The 14802-nt window shown below is 37.0% G+C and overlaps 1 protein-coding gene across 1 annotated transcript in view; it reads right to left on the bottom strand.

Annotated features, from left to right (window-relative positions):
• The window catches only part of ENPP3 (ectonucleotide pyrophosphatase/phosphodiesterase 3), a 75964-nt gene that overhangs the window by 24285 nt on the left and 36877 nt on the right, over nucleotides 1-14802 (bottom strand). The window contains exons 12-16 of the mRNA XM_007078621.3: nucleotides 12408-12516; nucleotides 11222-11350; nucleotides 10435-10466; nucleotides 7737-7864; nucleotides 2407-2473 (exon numbers count right to left, since the gene is read on the bottom strand). Coding sequence (XP_007078683.1) covers nucleotides 2407-2473; nucleotides 7737-7864; nucleotides 10435-10466; nucleotides 11222-11350; nucleotides 12408-12516 — 465 coding nt within the window. The remainder of the gene's footprint in view (nucleotides 1-2406; nucleotides 2474-7736; nucleotides 7865-10434; nucleotides 10467-11221; nucleotides 11351-12407; nucleotides 12517-14802) is intronic.

Raw genomic sequence — 14802 nt, 5'->3', positions numbered from 1 at the left:
CAAATATAATGCATATTGTATTTATTTTTTTCTAAATGTACCTGATTCCACAGCACCTTGCGTGTCAACAGACGAGGAGAAAACAAGCAACAATGGACAATCAATGTCAGCACAATTCTACAATATCTGGACAGTATAAATTACAAATTCATAATATAACATCAGGAATTCTTTTGGTTGTCTTTTCATATCATTGTTCAAATATGTTAATACATGACCAAAACATGCTGAAGTTTCTAAACACTAAAGTTTTTTCACAGCTTAGACTAACCCACCGATTTCTCAAATATATCTCCCCTTTACCTTTCGGATGAAGAATTCTAAATACTTTTTATTTATATTTAAATAATTAATGTTAAGTTAATTATGTTATTCATAACAATCTAATTCTTTCAGATTGCAAATAACTAGAAGAAAAGTGTCAAACATAATTATTTTTTGGTAATAGGACTATATAAAACATATATATCCTTTTTTTCCAAGATAGCAAATAAACGGAGACATAGGTTTTCTTTCTAGCAATTAACTTAATTATCAAATAGTACTCTATTTGATAGAAAGGCACTCTGTCTCTAGAGACTTTTCAAATGTTTACAAGGGGATATAATGCATCACAGCAATGTTAAAAGGCAGTATATTCATAATGGGCCCAACACATTTTCTTTATTTGAGAAGGAATGTGTGTGTGCGTGTGTGTGTGTGTGTGTGTGTGTGTGTGTGTTTCACACACACACACACACAGGAAATAGGAAAGACAATGAGGTTGCCTGTTAGAATGGCTAAAATTAACAATTCAGGAAATAACAGATGTTGGCAAAGATGTGGAGAAAGGGGAACACTTTTGCACCGCTAATGGGAATGCAAGCTGGTGCAGGCACGCTGAAGAACAGTATTGAGGTTCCTCAAAAAATCAAAAATAGAGCTACCCTACAACCCAGCAATTGTACTAGTAGGTGTTTATCCAAAGGATACAAAAATGCCAATTTGAAGGGGCACACGCAATGTTTATAGCAGCACTATCAACGATAGCCAAAGTATGGAAAGAGTCCAAATGTCCACTGACTGACAAATGGATAAAGAAGATGTGGAATAAGACTCCTTGGTGATGAAAAAGAATGAAATCTTGCCATTTGCAACAGTGTGGATGGAGCTAGAGGAAATTATGCTAAGCGAAATAAGTCAGTCAGACAAAGACAAATAACATGATTTCACTCACCTGAATTTAAGAAGCATACTAAGATGAACATAGGGGAAGAGAAGGAAAACATAAGATAAAAACAGAGAGAGGGGCAAACATAAGAGACTATTAAATACAGAGAACAAACCGAGGGTTGCTGGAGGAGAGGTGGGTAGAGGGATGGGCTAAATGGGTGATGGGTATTAAGGAGGCACTTGCTGGGATGAGCACTGGCTGTTGTATGTAAGAGATGGATCGCTGGGTTCTACTCCTGAAGCCAAGATTCCACTGTGTGTTAGCTAACTTGAATTTAAAGAAATAAATTTTTTAAAAAGATAATGAGGTTGCAGAAAATCATGAAGTTTACCTATGTGGGCATATCCGCTACACTTCTCTCATGGACTCTTCCAAATAGGCTCTTCCCTGGGCTTCCAGGACATACTCCACTCCAGGTTTTCTTCTTTGCTCACTGGCTATACTTCTAGGTGTCTTTCAACCTCTTCAAGTAGAAGTGCTTAGAGCTCAGGACTTGGTCTTCCTCTCTACCTGTACTCACTTTCTAAGGATCTTGTCTAGCTGCGTATCTTTTAAATAATTGATATACCTAAAACTCAATTTTTTGTTTATTTCTGGGTAGATTCCCTTTAGGTGCCTATAAAGCATCTCTACTTACATGTCTGATAAATATTTTCAACTTAACATGCCCAACTGAACCTTCACTCCTTCTTCTCCAATCAGCCACGCAGTCTTACATCCTTCCAATAGCTGATGAAGGCTCTCCTGCCCCCAACGCGTCAGGCACAATCCTACCTTTGGGCCTTTGTACTTGGCTGTTTCCTCTGTTGGGTACACCTATCCCCTGAACATTTGAAAGGCTGATTCTTTCACCTTCTTCAAGTCTCTGTTCAAATGTCATCTCAATGAATCTTACCCTCTCCACCTTATGTAAAGTTGCATACTGCCCCCATGGTACCCTGGGACATGCCCAATTTCCACCTACTCTGTGTCACCTTTATTTCCCATGGCATTTATCCCCTAACATACCAAATAATATATTTCCTTATTATGCCAATTGTCTATATCCCTCTGTTAGAATGAAAGCTTCATGAGGGCAGGGATCCTTATCTGTGTTGTTCACAGGTGTATTCAAGGGCCCTAAAGACTGCCTGTGACAAAGTAGGTGCTCAATAAATATTTGTTAAAAAAAATAAAATAAAGCAGTAAGTTACCTCCATGCTCTTAAACTCATTGTTATAACCGTGGTTGCCTCCTCCACAGGATGAATATGCTTTACTCCTTTAAAGAAATGATATTACATTGCAATTAATACATTAATATGAGACCTTATTGTAAACTGACCTTTAACGGATTTTTATGCCACTTATGCTTTTATATAGGTAAATTTTCTGTCAACAACAGCATAAATATATTTTCATGCTCAAGTTCATAACCACAGAGGAACAAACAGAATGGTAGCAGAATGGTAGCAGGAAGGAGAACTCCAGAACCAGAAGTAGAATTCAAAAGCCTTTGACTCGTAGACATTGACAAGATAATAACAAAGGCATAGGTTAAAAAAAAATGAATATAACTTCATGTCAGCTATATGTCAATAAAAATCTATTAATTTAAAAATGTAAAAAATTGTCTTCAAGCTTATCTGTATCTTTACACATTAATGTCTGTGTGGTTAAGAATAGTTTAATTAATATACTACTTTAAGCATTTCAGTGCTTTAGAAATATGTCTTTGAAACTGGGAAAAATATTGATTCCTATTCTACAGTAGAGATAGGTAGGGAAATAATGTAAAAGTATAAAGAATACTGAAGGAAAGTTCATTATAACACTCGGTAAGAAGAAGCTAGTATATTCTTGTAAATTTAGAATTTATTTCTAACTTTTGGGCTTTTCTTCTATAGGCTGTTGTGTTCTGTTACTTGAATGACTTTTCAAATTTAATTTGCCTTTTACCCACCTTCTCCTATTTTAGTATTTGAATTGAGCAATTTTAGCAGTCCAAACTGGCAATAAATAAACCTAGATTTTTTTTTTTTAAAACAACAATGCCATACTGGTTCAAATTAGGTCTCTAATGGAAAAAGAGACTCTTATTCCCTAAGAGATTTGTCTCATTTGCTTTCCCACCCCCTACCTCCCACTCCTCAGGGAAAACATACACACACAATGTTTTTGTTTTTATGTTGTAGGCAGGACTTTAATTTAGTGTCCTAAAAGATCAGCTTCTAAAACATTCATAACTGAGTCTCAGCTTAATTAAAAACAAATCACAAAATAAAAAATAAATCATCACACTGAGCAGGCTACACTCAGCTACACTCAACACTACCCAATAGAGGGAAGAAAGGAGAGGCTAAGTACTTACTTACTAGCTGGATGGGGAAAGAAAGGGAGTCCTATTTATAAGGTGTTTAAATTCAATTACCCTAAGATGCCAGCTCATTACCTTAGTTAATTCCAATAAAATGTGGGGCTTAAGGTAAGAGTTGTCTTAAAAATATTTTTATCCTTCTTGCATACATATTTGCTTCCTTCAAGATTACTGGAACTAGGGGTGCCTGGGTGGCTCAGTCAGCTGGGTGTCCAACTTCGGCTCAGGTCATGATCTGCCCATTCGTGGGTTCAAGCCCCATGTTAGGCTCTGTGCTGTCAGAACCTGCTTCAGATTCTGTGTCTCCCTCTCTCTCTTCCCCTCCCCTGATTGTGCACTCTCTCTCTCTCTCTCTCTCTCTCTCTCTCTCTCAAAAATAAATAAATAAACATTAAAAAAAGATTACCGTAACCATTTGGGGATAATTCAGTTTTAAATTCTGTGTGGGAGGCTATTCATTAATGAAAGAACAAAAAGGTCTTTAGAACCAAGTCATTGGTAAAATTCTCTGAAATTTGGTCTGTTCTATATCTTTCTATTTTCAGAAATATCTCTTTTTATAATATTTTCAACTCCTAACCCAACTCAATCAGAAAACTTTAGTCAATATTGCAAAGCTTTATTCAGAAGTAAAAGATAAAAATTAGTGTTTGAAAAAGCTCTATTTTCTCTTCTCAAGTGAAAATGTTACAAATTTGCTCTTCTAACTGCTCATGTTTATGCTCTCCAGCCATTAATTTGGCTCTGGAAATCCATATGGAAAAATGGAAGCTGGCATTTGGAAAAGATGAGTTGATTTTATCTGTCATGATTTAGCTCAACTTCCAAGTACCATATGAAATCTTCTGGAACAAACTCTCTTTTATCTTCTCCATGTCTAATTCATAAAGTCAAAATCAAGGCCAGTGTCTCTGCCACAGTCGGGTAATGACACAGATGGGAGACGAGTAAGACTTCTTTCCTGACCGCCCCCCGCCCCTCCAGGCAGTTGCCAACTATCTGCCTGTGTAGTCCTTTCACACCTTCCCTTGCTTTCCTACTCTGCCACCATTCTAAGCTAGACCCTTATTACTTCTGAACTGCACGAAGTTCCTAATTGGTTATCCTGACTCTGAACTTCAGAATCTTCCCACATAAAACACACACACACACACACACACACACACACACACACACACACACGCACACACACCTAATCACATTGAACACTGTGAGCTCTCAGAAATGCAAATCCACACAACCACATATTCACCTGCAGCCACCTTGTATCTACCAATGGTCTATTTTCTTCCCAGGCAAAGTCACACTTTTCAGTCATGACAGGTAAGGTCTGTCAGGCGGAGAGTGGCTTCATTTACCTGGTGCTCTGGCAACACAGAACCAGTGCAATCGAGGGCATCTAGCCTGTCTGCCTGCAGACCCTCCCTTGACCCCAGAGCAGCTGCTGGCTTTAAAAAGGTGCCCCATTGCTCTGGGCAAAATATTTAGAGAAAGAAGCACCCCTGAGAAGACACAGGCTGGCAGTACTCAAGGCTTGGCAAGAATATGGATGCCTTCCAGCAAAAGAAAAGTGGTCCATGGCCTCCTGCAGACAGGCCCCCCATCAGGGCTCAGTGAGCTGAGCAAGGGTTACTTTTCCACTGCCTCTCATGTTCTTGGCTGAGTGCCTCTGTACAACGCACAGACTGCCCAACGGCCTGGGGCAGACCTGTTGTATGTGACGGCATTTAGCCGATCTCATCCTTAATTTTCAAAGCCCAGAGCAGGAATCACACCTACCAGGAAGCATCCTCTGGATGTTCTGTGACATCCACATCTGGTCTGTGTAATCACTCTTATTGTTTAGGAAAGAGCACATTTGTGGTGATCCTAGTGTGGCCATTGTTATACCTGATTATAATTGTTGTCTTCCTCCCTGCCTGGGCAAAGATCCTTAGGGTGAGGACTGGGTCTATCCCCATTTCGTAGAAACGTGCCTGAAAAGTATTTGTCACTTTCCGATCATAAAATAAAAAGCTATTATTCATGTTCTCTAAGGGGGCAATACTTCAGCTGTAGTTTCAAATAATTGGGTTTCCCCAAATTAGTGAAATCCAACACGTTTTAGGCAAAATGAGGATAGTGATGATGATGATGATAGGTTGTACTAAATGACAAAGTTTGCTATAACTCTGGGAAGGGAATACAATCTAGTTACCAAACATTTGACACTATAACTAAAGACAACATACTTTGCCATAGAAACTAGGTAGCCTGACGCTCATGTGTTACGAATTGGAGGTACAGTGACTTAACCAGATGAGAACTTGGTTGCTCTGGTTAGGGCTATAATCAACATTTCTTTTGAGGTAAGTCGGTTTCCTTTAACATCAAGAGAATAATAAAACCAGGCGAATCTTGTGTTACAGATGATGAAAATGAAGCCCCAAGACATTAATTTGTTTACATTTCCCCCAAGCTAGGCGTGGAGGCGGGTCTGGAACTCAGCCTGCTGCTCTTTTTACATCTCACTGCTAGCTATTAAATATAAAAAGCTCATAATTTGAGACTGGGTGTTATGTAATACCCAGAGGTACCCTGGCAGCTGGACTCTCCTTCTACAACCCACAGGGCATGTTATAGGATGGATGGGCACTTTCTTGTGTTGTACCAGTGGCCTCCTAACTTCTTTGATCTCATACTCTCAACAGTAAGTATTTGGAGAATATACCCACATTTGGGACTATATTTGCTTACATATTACCCGCATACATTATTTAAAACCCGATATACTTAATATAAGTAAAGCTTAGTCTTTTAAAATCTCCTGGAGAATGCTATGTTGAGCCACACAGCATATAGCCAAGGACCTTCACAAAGGGTTATGAAACTTCTTATCCCAAGAAGAGAGGCCAGTGCCATCTAGTGGCCAGGTGTGAACATGCACACTCTCTGGCCTAGCGGTGTATTGCTTGGGTTTCCTGGTTACCTCACAGAACAGGCTCTCCCAACTCCCTCATCTTTTTTGTCTCCTCTTTATTAAATATATCTTCCAGCATCTGTAATCCCATTGTCCTCTGTATCCCCCGACATGACGTAGCATGCAAATAAGGCCAGAAAACAATGTGATCCTGATTCCATTTAAAACCACTTATGCACAGGGAAAAAAACAAAACAAAACAAAACACTGGAATAAAATACAAAAAAAAAAAAAAAAAAAAGGAAATATTAGCTAAACTATCAGAAAGTGTATATTTTTTGGTTTTCTGGCTTATTACCAGTCTTCTTCATTTGACAAGGAAGGCAGGAATCCTGTCTGTATCCCAAATGCCTGGAACAAAGCCTGGCATACACAATAACAAGCATCAATAAAATTTTGTGAAACCAACGAATTCATTGGTTATCTTGGGATGAAGCGATCCAGAATGGTTTTTATCTTCCCTAAATGCAATTGTAACTTGCAGATGCTCAACAATCAACATGAATTAGAACTAGAAAAAAAAAAATGTTCACCTAATTGGTTAGCTTAGCCACAAATGTGCTCTTTCCTAAAAACCACAAAGATGACAAAGATTTCGATGACCTATCTAATCAATTACTTACTGCCAACCTGGAAGACAACTGATGTCATCTTTACATCCTGTCAACTACCTGAAAAAAGATCTAACTGGGGGTTAAGAATGTGCTGGTACTTGTGGTTTCTGGAACGGCCAATCAACAGTGCTAACCCTCTCCCTTCTGTGCATCTATATTGTGAGGATTACGATGCTAAGATTGGCCCCTGATATTTCAAATGCAGAAATGCTAGGTAGCATACAGAAAGTCAAGGATTGAGGCACCTGGATGGCTCAGTTGGTTGAGCGTCTGAGTCTTGATTTCAGCTGAGGGCATGGTCTCGCTGTTCGTGAGATCAAGCAAGCCCCAGGTTGAGCTCTGCGCTGGCAGTGTGGAGCCTGCTTGGGATTCTCTCTCTCCCTTTCTCTCTGCCCCTCCCCTGCTCAAGTGCACCGAACGCTCACTCTCTCTCTCAAGAGAAATAAACTTAAAAAAATACATATTGAAAAAAGTCAAGGAAATACCAATGCTCAGGAAAAGTTGCATGATCATAATAGACCAGTAAAATTAAGGCAATTTATAATGAAAGATGGTGGTTAAAAGTATTATGAAACAAGTAAATAGATGCACAAACCTCACAGCCAGCCACTGTCGGTCCACCAAAAGATGAACTTTGTCAATTCTGACATTTTTAGCAAAGTGTAGTCGTTTTGGCAAATCAGGAGTCAAATAGGGTTTGAAATGCTGATCAGGTTTTCGGCACTAAATAATAGGTAGATTGTTTGTGTAAGTTATAAAATATGCAGGCTAATTTAACAATTTCATTTGCTAAGACAATTAAGCGCTCTTTAAAAAGTAAGAAGATTTAAGCATGGCTAATAAAATAAGGCTATTAACCCTATTCTCAGTGTGGCCAAATTCCCCAATTAGGTTGCTTTTATTGTTGCAACAATACTTAAATTGCAATTAAAATGTGATTTAAATTATGATTTTGTGTCTGATGTTCTAAGTTTTTATATTTTTAGCCACCATAACCCTCCCCTCCTTTTTTGACAGACAATAGATATGTCTAGATTTCAAGTGGCAATTACAATTTTTGAATTTAAATTATGTATGCATATTATATAACACATTAGTAGATATCAGTAAAAATTTTAAAAACCAGTTTAATTGCACCAAAATCCTTTTACAGTTGATTCAATTTACCCTTGAAATAACCTACATTTGCTTAATTCTCAAGTCAAGTCAAAACCTAGTACAGGCTCCTTATTTGTGAACGATTCATGGATTTCTCACAAACTGGAGTGAAATTTTGTGTCTTTCATAATTACTGCTGTAACTAGATGGCATATTTCAAAACTGTGTAAAGATGCAACTCAGTCATCTAAAAAAAGAAGTGAGGAAATGAGAAACAGAACTACAAAGGAATTTTTTCTCCCTCGTGAACTTTTTTTGAGAAACAAGAGGAAAAAAATACAGGTACGCATATGGGAAAATAATTTTTTTCTACTTTCTCATTTTATTTATTTTAAGCCTTGATAATCACACAAATATTTTAAGTCTGTGTCACTGCTGTTTTGGGCTCAATTTATGTAAGAAGAAAGATACTATGAAATTGAAAAAAAAAAAAAACAATAGAGCAAGGAGAGTAACAGAATGAAAAGGGGAAGAGAAATTATTTATTGCACAGATATTTCGGCCAGTTTTTCTTTGCTTATTTTGGTATCTTTACCGGGCTTCTTTTTCTTTCTAATTTATCATTACTTCCTGTTGAAGTCAATATTTTTGTAACATCCAGGCAAGTACACGATGGCAGCAGTTGGTTATGAAGCTTCTTCAAACATACAAAGAACTAGAATGTGCCCTTGAGGACCACAGATCATCTGACAAGTCACACTTTCCTAGCTGGTGTGTAGCCAGAGTAAATCCAGAGGAAAGTGGAGGCACACTGCCAATTTCCGAAGCAGGACGGGGTTATACTTTGCATTTGAGAATTTAGGATGAAGACCTTAGAGTTGGGAAGACTGTGCTCATTTTATCTAAGAACAAGGATGCCATTGTCTGTCATGCAACCAGAATGCTGTTGAACTTAAAGAGTCATCCGTTCATGTTTGATTACGTTTGTCCAATATAAGCTCAAAACAGGCCTACTGGGAATACTGTACCCCCACATGGAAAATTTCCTGGGAATAATGGACTATTCAGGAAATGATGGTCCATTTCTTCGGGGTTCTATAGCTCTAGGCCCAGTCTTTATTTGCGATACCATTAATGGTTTCCAAAGCCTGTGGTATCCAATCCTCCTCCACTACAGGATTATTAGAGATTTTCCCTTCCTCAGCAACAGGGCTTCTGCTTTATGGCTCGTGAGGTGATGGGGAAAAGGACAACAATATGTGGTTTTAGAGAGTCCATCTGTTGAAAATTCTGAAGTACCCATCCAATCAGCATGAACACACTGCCTGTATGCCCTTCGCCAGCAGAGGGAGACATTGTCCACCATGTTTACTCAAGACCAAAATATCAAAGTATAAGAGAAAAAAGAAGTGATTAACACTCTAAAGAATTGCTGCTCTAATGGTCATTTCTGCATCAGACTTGCAGTGGGTCCTAGGTGACAGTAACATTCTTCATGCGGTGTTTTCTTACCTTCAATCATTCCCAGTTCATCCTAACAGTTTTCTTCTATAATTGCACACGACCTATATACTTAAATAAACATAGCTCCACCCCAAGCAATGATAAACTCATGAATTCCATATAATAGAGAATATGCTTGTGAGTATACCTTGAATACAGAAGTATTAAAACTACATGCAAGAACATTTCAGGTCTCTCTAGGAGTAGGGAATTCTACTTTGAAAAGTCCAGTTTGCTTTAAGATCTGTATCTCGAATTTGCCCCACTAAGTTTACTCACAACCTGGAATGTGGGAACCAGTCAAAAGAAGTTGGAATTAGAGGGTAAAGAGATGATTTTTCTGACCTCTATGAAAAGATGTGTAAGAGTTCATGATTCACTATTTTCTTATGTTAAGTCACACAACACATGTGACTGGCATGGCCCTTTTGAATGGGACAGCAACACACTCAGTAAAAGCCAGGAGTCAGGGCCACTGTTGTCACAAACTAATCTCTAGTGGTAGCGACTGTAAATGAAAACACCTAAGACAAAAGCAGCTGATCTGCAGGTAAAATACTATTAACGGAGGGTTTAAGAAATAAATTTCAAGTGGATTGGACTCAGAAATATGGAACATAAATTTCCTCAAATCCAGATTTTAAGGACATTATATTAACTTAGATATACGTATTAGGACACTGTATACTTACACTGAGGTTCCTAACAATTTCTTCAGAATTAACTATTTCAAAAGACAAAAATAAATAAACCACATTACAAATGTGAACATATCAGATGAATTTCACACATACATTTATTAATGACTATGACCTGGTAAAATTAATAAGAAATTCTTTTAAAATTTATTGATTTTTTTTTTGAGAGAGAGAGAGAGAGAGAGAGAGAGAGAGAGAAAGGGAGCATGAGCCAGGGAGGGGCAGAGAGAGGAGAGAGAAAAATCCCAAGCTCCAGGCTCCATCTCACAAACTGAGATCATGACCTGAGCCAAGATCAAGAGTCAGACACATAACAGACAGAGCCACCCAGGTGTCCCTAAATAGGAAATTATTTTCAGCAAAGAATTATTTTAGAATTTAACGTATAAGTAGAATATATATTTTAACCTAACGATTAAGTAGAATATATTAATATTTTTGTAATATTAATGTTTAATTGATGTTTTAATTATAACCTAATAATTACATGGAAATATCAATATTTTATTAATAGTAATGTTTGATTGTATTAATTAATATTTTATTCATATTAATATAGTTAAGTAGAGTATACTTTTACCTAACGATATTTGATATTACCATAGACTTTATAGGCTGATGATATTTAAACAAGGACGGGGATTTCTTATTTGCTTCTGTGTGGTCTTCCCAAGAAGACAGAAGAGGGGGCCTGGCAATCCCTGTATCCTCAGAATCAGGAAGTTATGGTTACACACTTTCAATTTTACCCCTTTTTTCACATGGGTGTCTTCGTACTTACAAGTGTAAAAGTCCTGAGGTATATTACGAGCCCTGATACGAGGGGCAGGCCCTTCATACATGTAGAAGTTTATTCGATGAAAATAATTAGTCATATATTCCATCTTGTCACAGTAAGTCTTATCCATTCCTGAATTAAAAAAAAAAAATCCACTGAATGCATATAGATGGTAACAATTAGTTGTCTTTCATGATGTCAAATCAGAGATATTTTATGTGGCAGATCTCAAACTAAGTTTCACTGAGAATCTATATTAATTTAACCTATTATTTCACTCTAAATGGCAGATCTAAAAAATCCTGGCAGTGGAGGAGAAGGGTCGCATTGATCAGAGAAGAATAAACAAGAATTATAAACAGATCATTTGTTCTACATAAATCAATTAATTTCAAAGAAGAAAATCCTCTGTAGAAAGCTCGTTAGATCTTAGGTGTATTATTTAACTTTATATAAGTAGCATGTGCTTAAAAAAAAGATTTGGTAGTTAAAACTTCTTCTATTTGTAGATTCTTCAGACTGCCCTTAAATTTTTATTTTCATATTTATTTATAAATTTATTTCATGTTTTATAGTATCTTTTATCAAAATGCACATTAAAATGGTTCCCTTTAATTTTAAAACAATAGGTCAATGCGTTAAGAAAACATTTCAGAAATTTTTAAATAAATTACTCTGTTTCTCATTATCTTGTTGTCCTAAAATAAAAACTAGGGTTCTGTAGACATGGTCCTTTTCCTCCTCTCTTCCTTGACTGGTTCCTTCAAAGCCTTTGGAGCTTAGCTTGACTAATGTAGAAAGTGTCACCCCATCTAGAAAAGGCCTATTTCTGCTTTACATACCTCCAAACACACCATATCTAGGAAAGTACTTGACATTGAGTAGGCACTCAAAAAATATTTGGTTGACTAACAACCCAACCATATCTCTGTTAAGTACTATGACCTCCATTTTCACAAAAAAGTAAGTATAAGGATGGATTTTCATAATGAATGTTAAAATAATTAAAGTAGAAATTTTAGTTTTAGTATTCTATTCATCACAGCCTACCACAAAACGTATTCTTTGCTTGTTCGAGAACCTTTAGGTCTAGAAGTATAGACTTTAAAATATCACTATCCTTTTTGCATGCTCCTTGAAGTGAGAAGATATCATCAATGATAAAATATAATTTAAAAAAAAAGCGTACCATGGTCGGCCAAAAGGATTATATTGACACAATTGTCTAAGTTCCGCTGTTTTAGGCCTTCCATCAACATTCCAAAAGTCTTATCTACCAACTGTAAGGCTTGAATTACCTAAGGGGGAAAAAAATGGAGTTAAGACTGTCTTCATAAATTAAAATTTAATTGATGAAATCATTATCCAAGGGAGTGAGTAAAAACTGAACACATTTCCTTCTCTGAAATTTCTGGATTTTGAAATAGGACATCAGAGCCCAGCACTGTGCTACCACATTTACCAAATACCAATTCCCTGAATTTCTATAAGCAAATAAAAAAAGGTAAACCATGTTTTCCACAAGGGAATATAGACTACTGTCCAATTAGTATCTGAGAAAAATGTTCTGCCTCAACAAATATTCAGCTGCAAAGGCTTTCATCATAATACCCAATGCTGGAGAGGGGAGTCCATAGACACTTCTATAGAAGTCCACATGGTTATTTGGGTGCTGAGGGATTATGTGACAATGCCTAACCAGAGCGTTAAAAAAAGGACCTACCCTATAACCTAGCAATTCTATTTCTGGAAATTTGTCCTCATAAACACTTATAGTACAAATGGCTATTTACACCTAGGACTATTCATTACTTTATTTATTTATTTATTTATTTATTTATTTATTTATTTATTATTCATTCATTCATTCATTTCTAATTTCAATTTAAAATATAAAATTTCAATAAATTTCAATTTCAATATAAAAATAAATATGCCACACATGCTTACAAACATTTCAAAATGTATTTTAAAAAACCATGGCATGGGGAACTGCTCATAAATACAATGCTAAACATAAAATATTAAAACTAAACTGTATGTACCCACAGATATTTCATAATCCTTTCATGTTTAAATATATTTAGCACTCCTTAGTAAACACACATGCACAGAAAACAAAAAAGAAATACATCAAGGGAATATTAACAATGGTTGTCTCTGTATAGTGAATTGGAGTTCATTTTTATTTTATTGGTTATATTCTTTTGTGTTTTAAAATTTTCTACACCTTATCAGCATAGTACATTAAACTATTTTAAGTGTGTAACTTTTTTTTAAGTTTATTTAGTTTGAGAGAGAGAGGGAGAGAGAATGAGCAGGGAAGGGGCAGAGAGAGGGGGAGAGAAAGAATCCCAAGCAGGGAGCCTGATATGGGGCTCAATCCCACAAACTGTGAGATCATGACCTGAACCGAGATCAAGAGTCAGATGCTTAACTGACTGAGCCACCCAGGTGTCCCTTAAATGAATAACTTTTAATTGACTAACTGTTCATTATTTGTTTCAGTGAAGAGGAAACTGTAATAGCAAATGGATTGGGGGAAAATGTGTAATCTCTTATAGTACTATTATAAAAATTATCGCTTTTTTTATTTTTTGAGAAGGAATTTTACAAGCTAATTATTGTTAAGAGCTTTAGTACATTATCTCATGAAATTGTTATGGCAAACATGCATGGTTGGTGCTACTTCCACCATCTGGAATTTCCAGTTGGAAATACCAGGAAACTTGAGGCTTAAAAATTTTAAATAACATGTTTATGGTCCTACAGTTAACAAGGGATAGAACAGAATTGACTTCAAACCAGCTCTATCTACTGCTAAAATCCATCAACTCGGAGATAACTTTCCTGACTCTCATTCTTACGGTGACCATGCACTCTGATTTACGAGCTTAAGTTATGGTTCCTGCCCATTGTCATGGCATAATTATGTCCCTTTTCACAGTCACCCTACTCACTCCTCCCAACTGCAGTAATAGCCCCTTCTCTGTCCTCTCCCAGCACCCTGGCATCTGTTACCATTGGACTCTCCACAGATTTGAAATCATCTGTGCGTATGTCTGCCTCCCAAGAAGAGTGTGAGCTCCTGCAGGGAAGGAACCGGGCAACCTAACTCACCACACGCTTTCCAAGCATAGGGTTTTTCACACAGTATCCACTCCACAGATGGCACATATTGCTGAATGTAAAATGACTAGATGCCAGCCCCTTACTCTAGCCCAGACAAAGGAAAGAAGAGAAATCCCTGTGACAGACCACAAGTGAGCATTTTGGGGGGTGGTAAGATAATAAATAGGAATAGAAATGTCTGCAGCTTTGGGGTAAACCAAGTCTGGGTAGAAAACCTTGCTTGTTTCACATGGAATCATGATCCTTCACTTTCACAGTGGATATTGTGGAAACAGTAAAATCAATCCTGATAAAATGAGTTCAATGTTAAGACCCTCAATAAACAGTTGCTTTTTGGATCCAAACATTCCCTTTTGTAAAATGAAATTCAAGACTGCAGAGGATCCTGCTAGTAGGAAGCTCTATGCAGCATTAACATAGTGGGCTTTTCAATAGGTACAACATCCTTCCTG

This window comes from Panthera tigris, chromosome B2 (assembly GCF_018350195.1).
Source record: "Panthera tigris isolate Pti1 chromosome B2, P.tigris_Pti1_mat1.1, whole genome shotgun sequence".
In the NCBI taxonomy this organism is placed as follows: Eukaryota; Metazoa; Chordata; class Mammalia; order Carnivora; family Felidae; genus Panthera; species Panthera tigris.
This window is presented reverse-complemented; position numbering and strand designations above follow the sequence as displayed.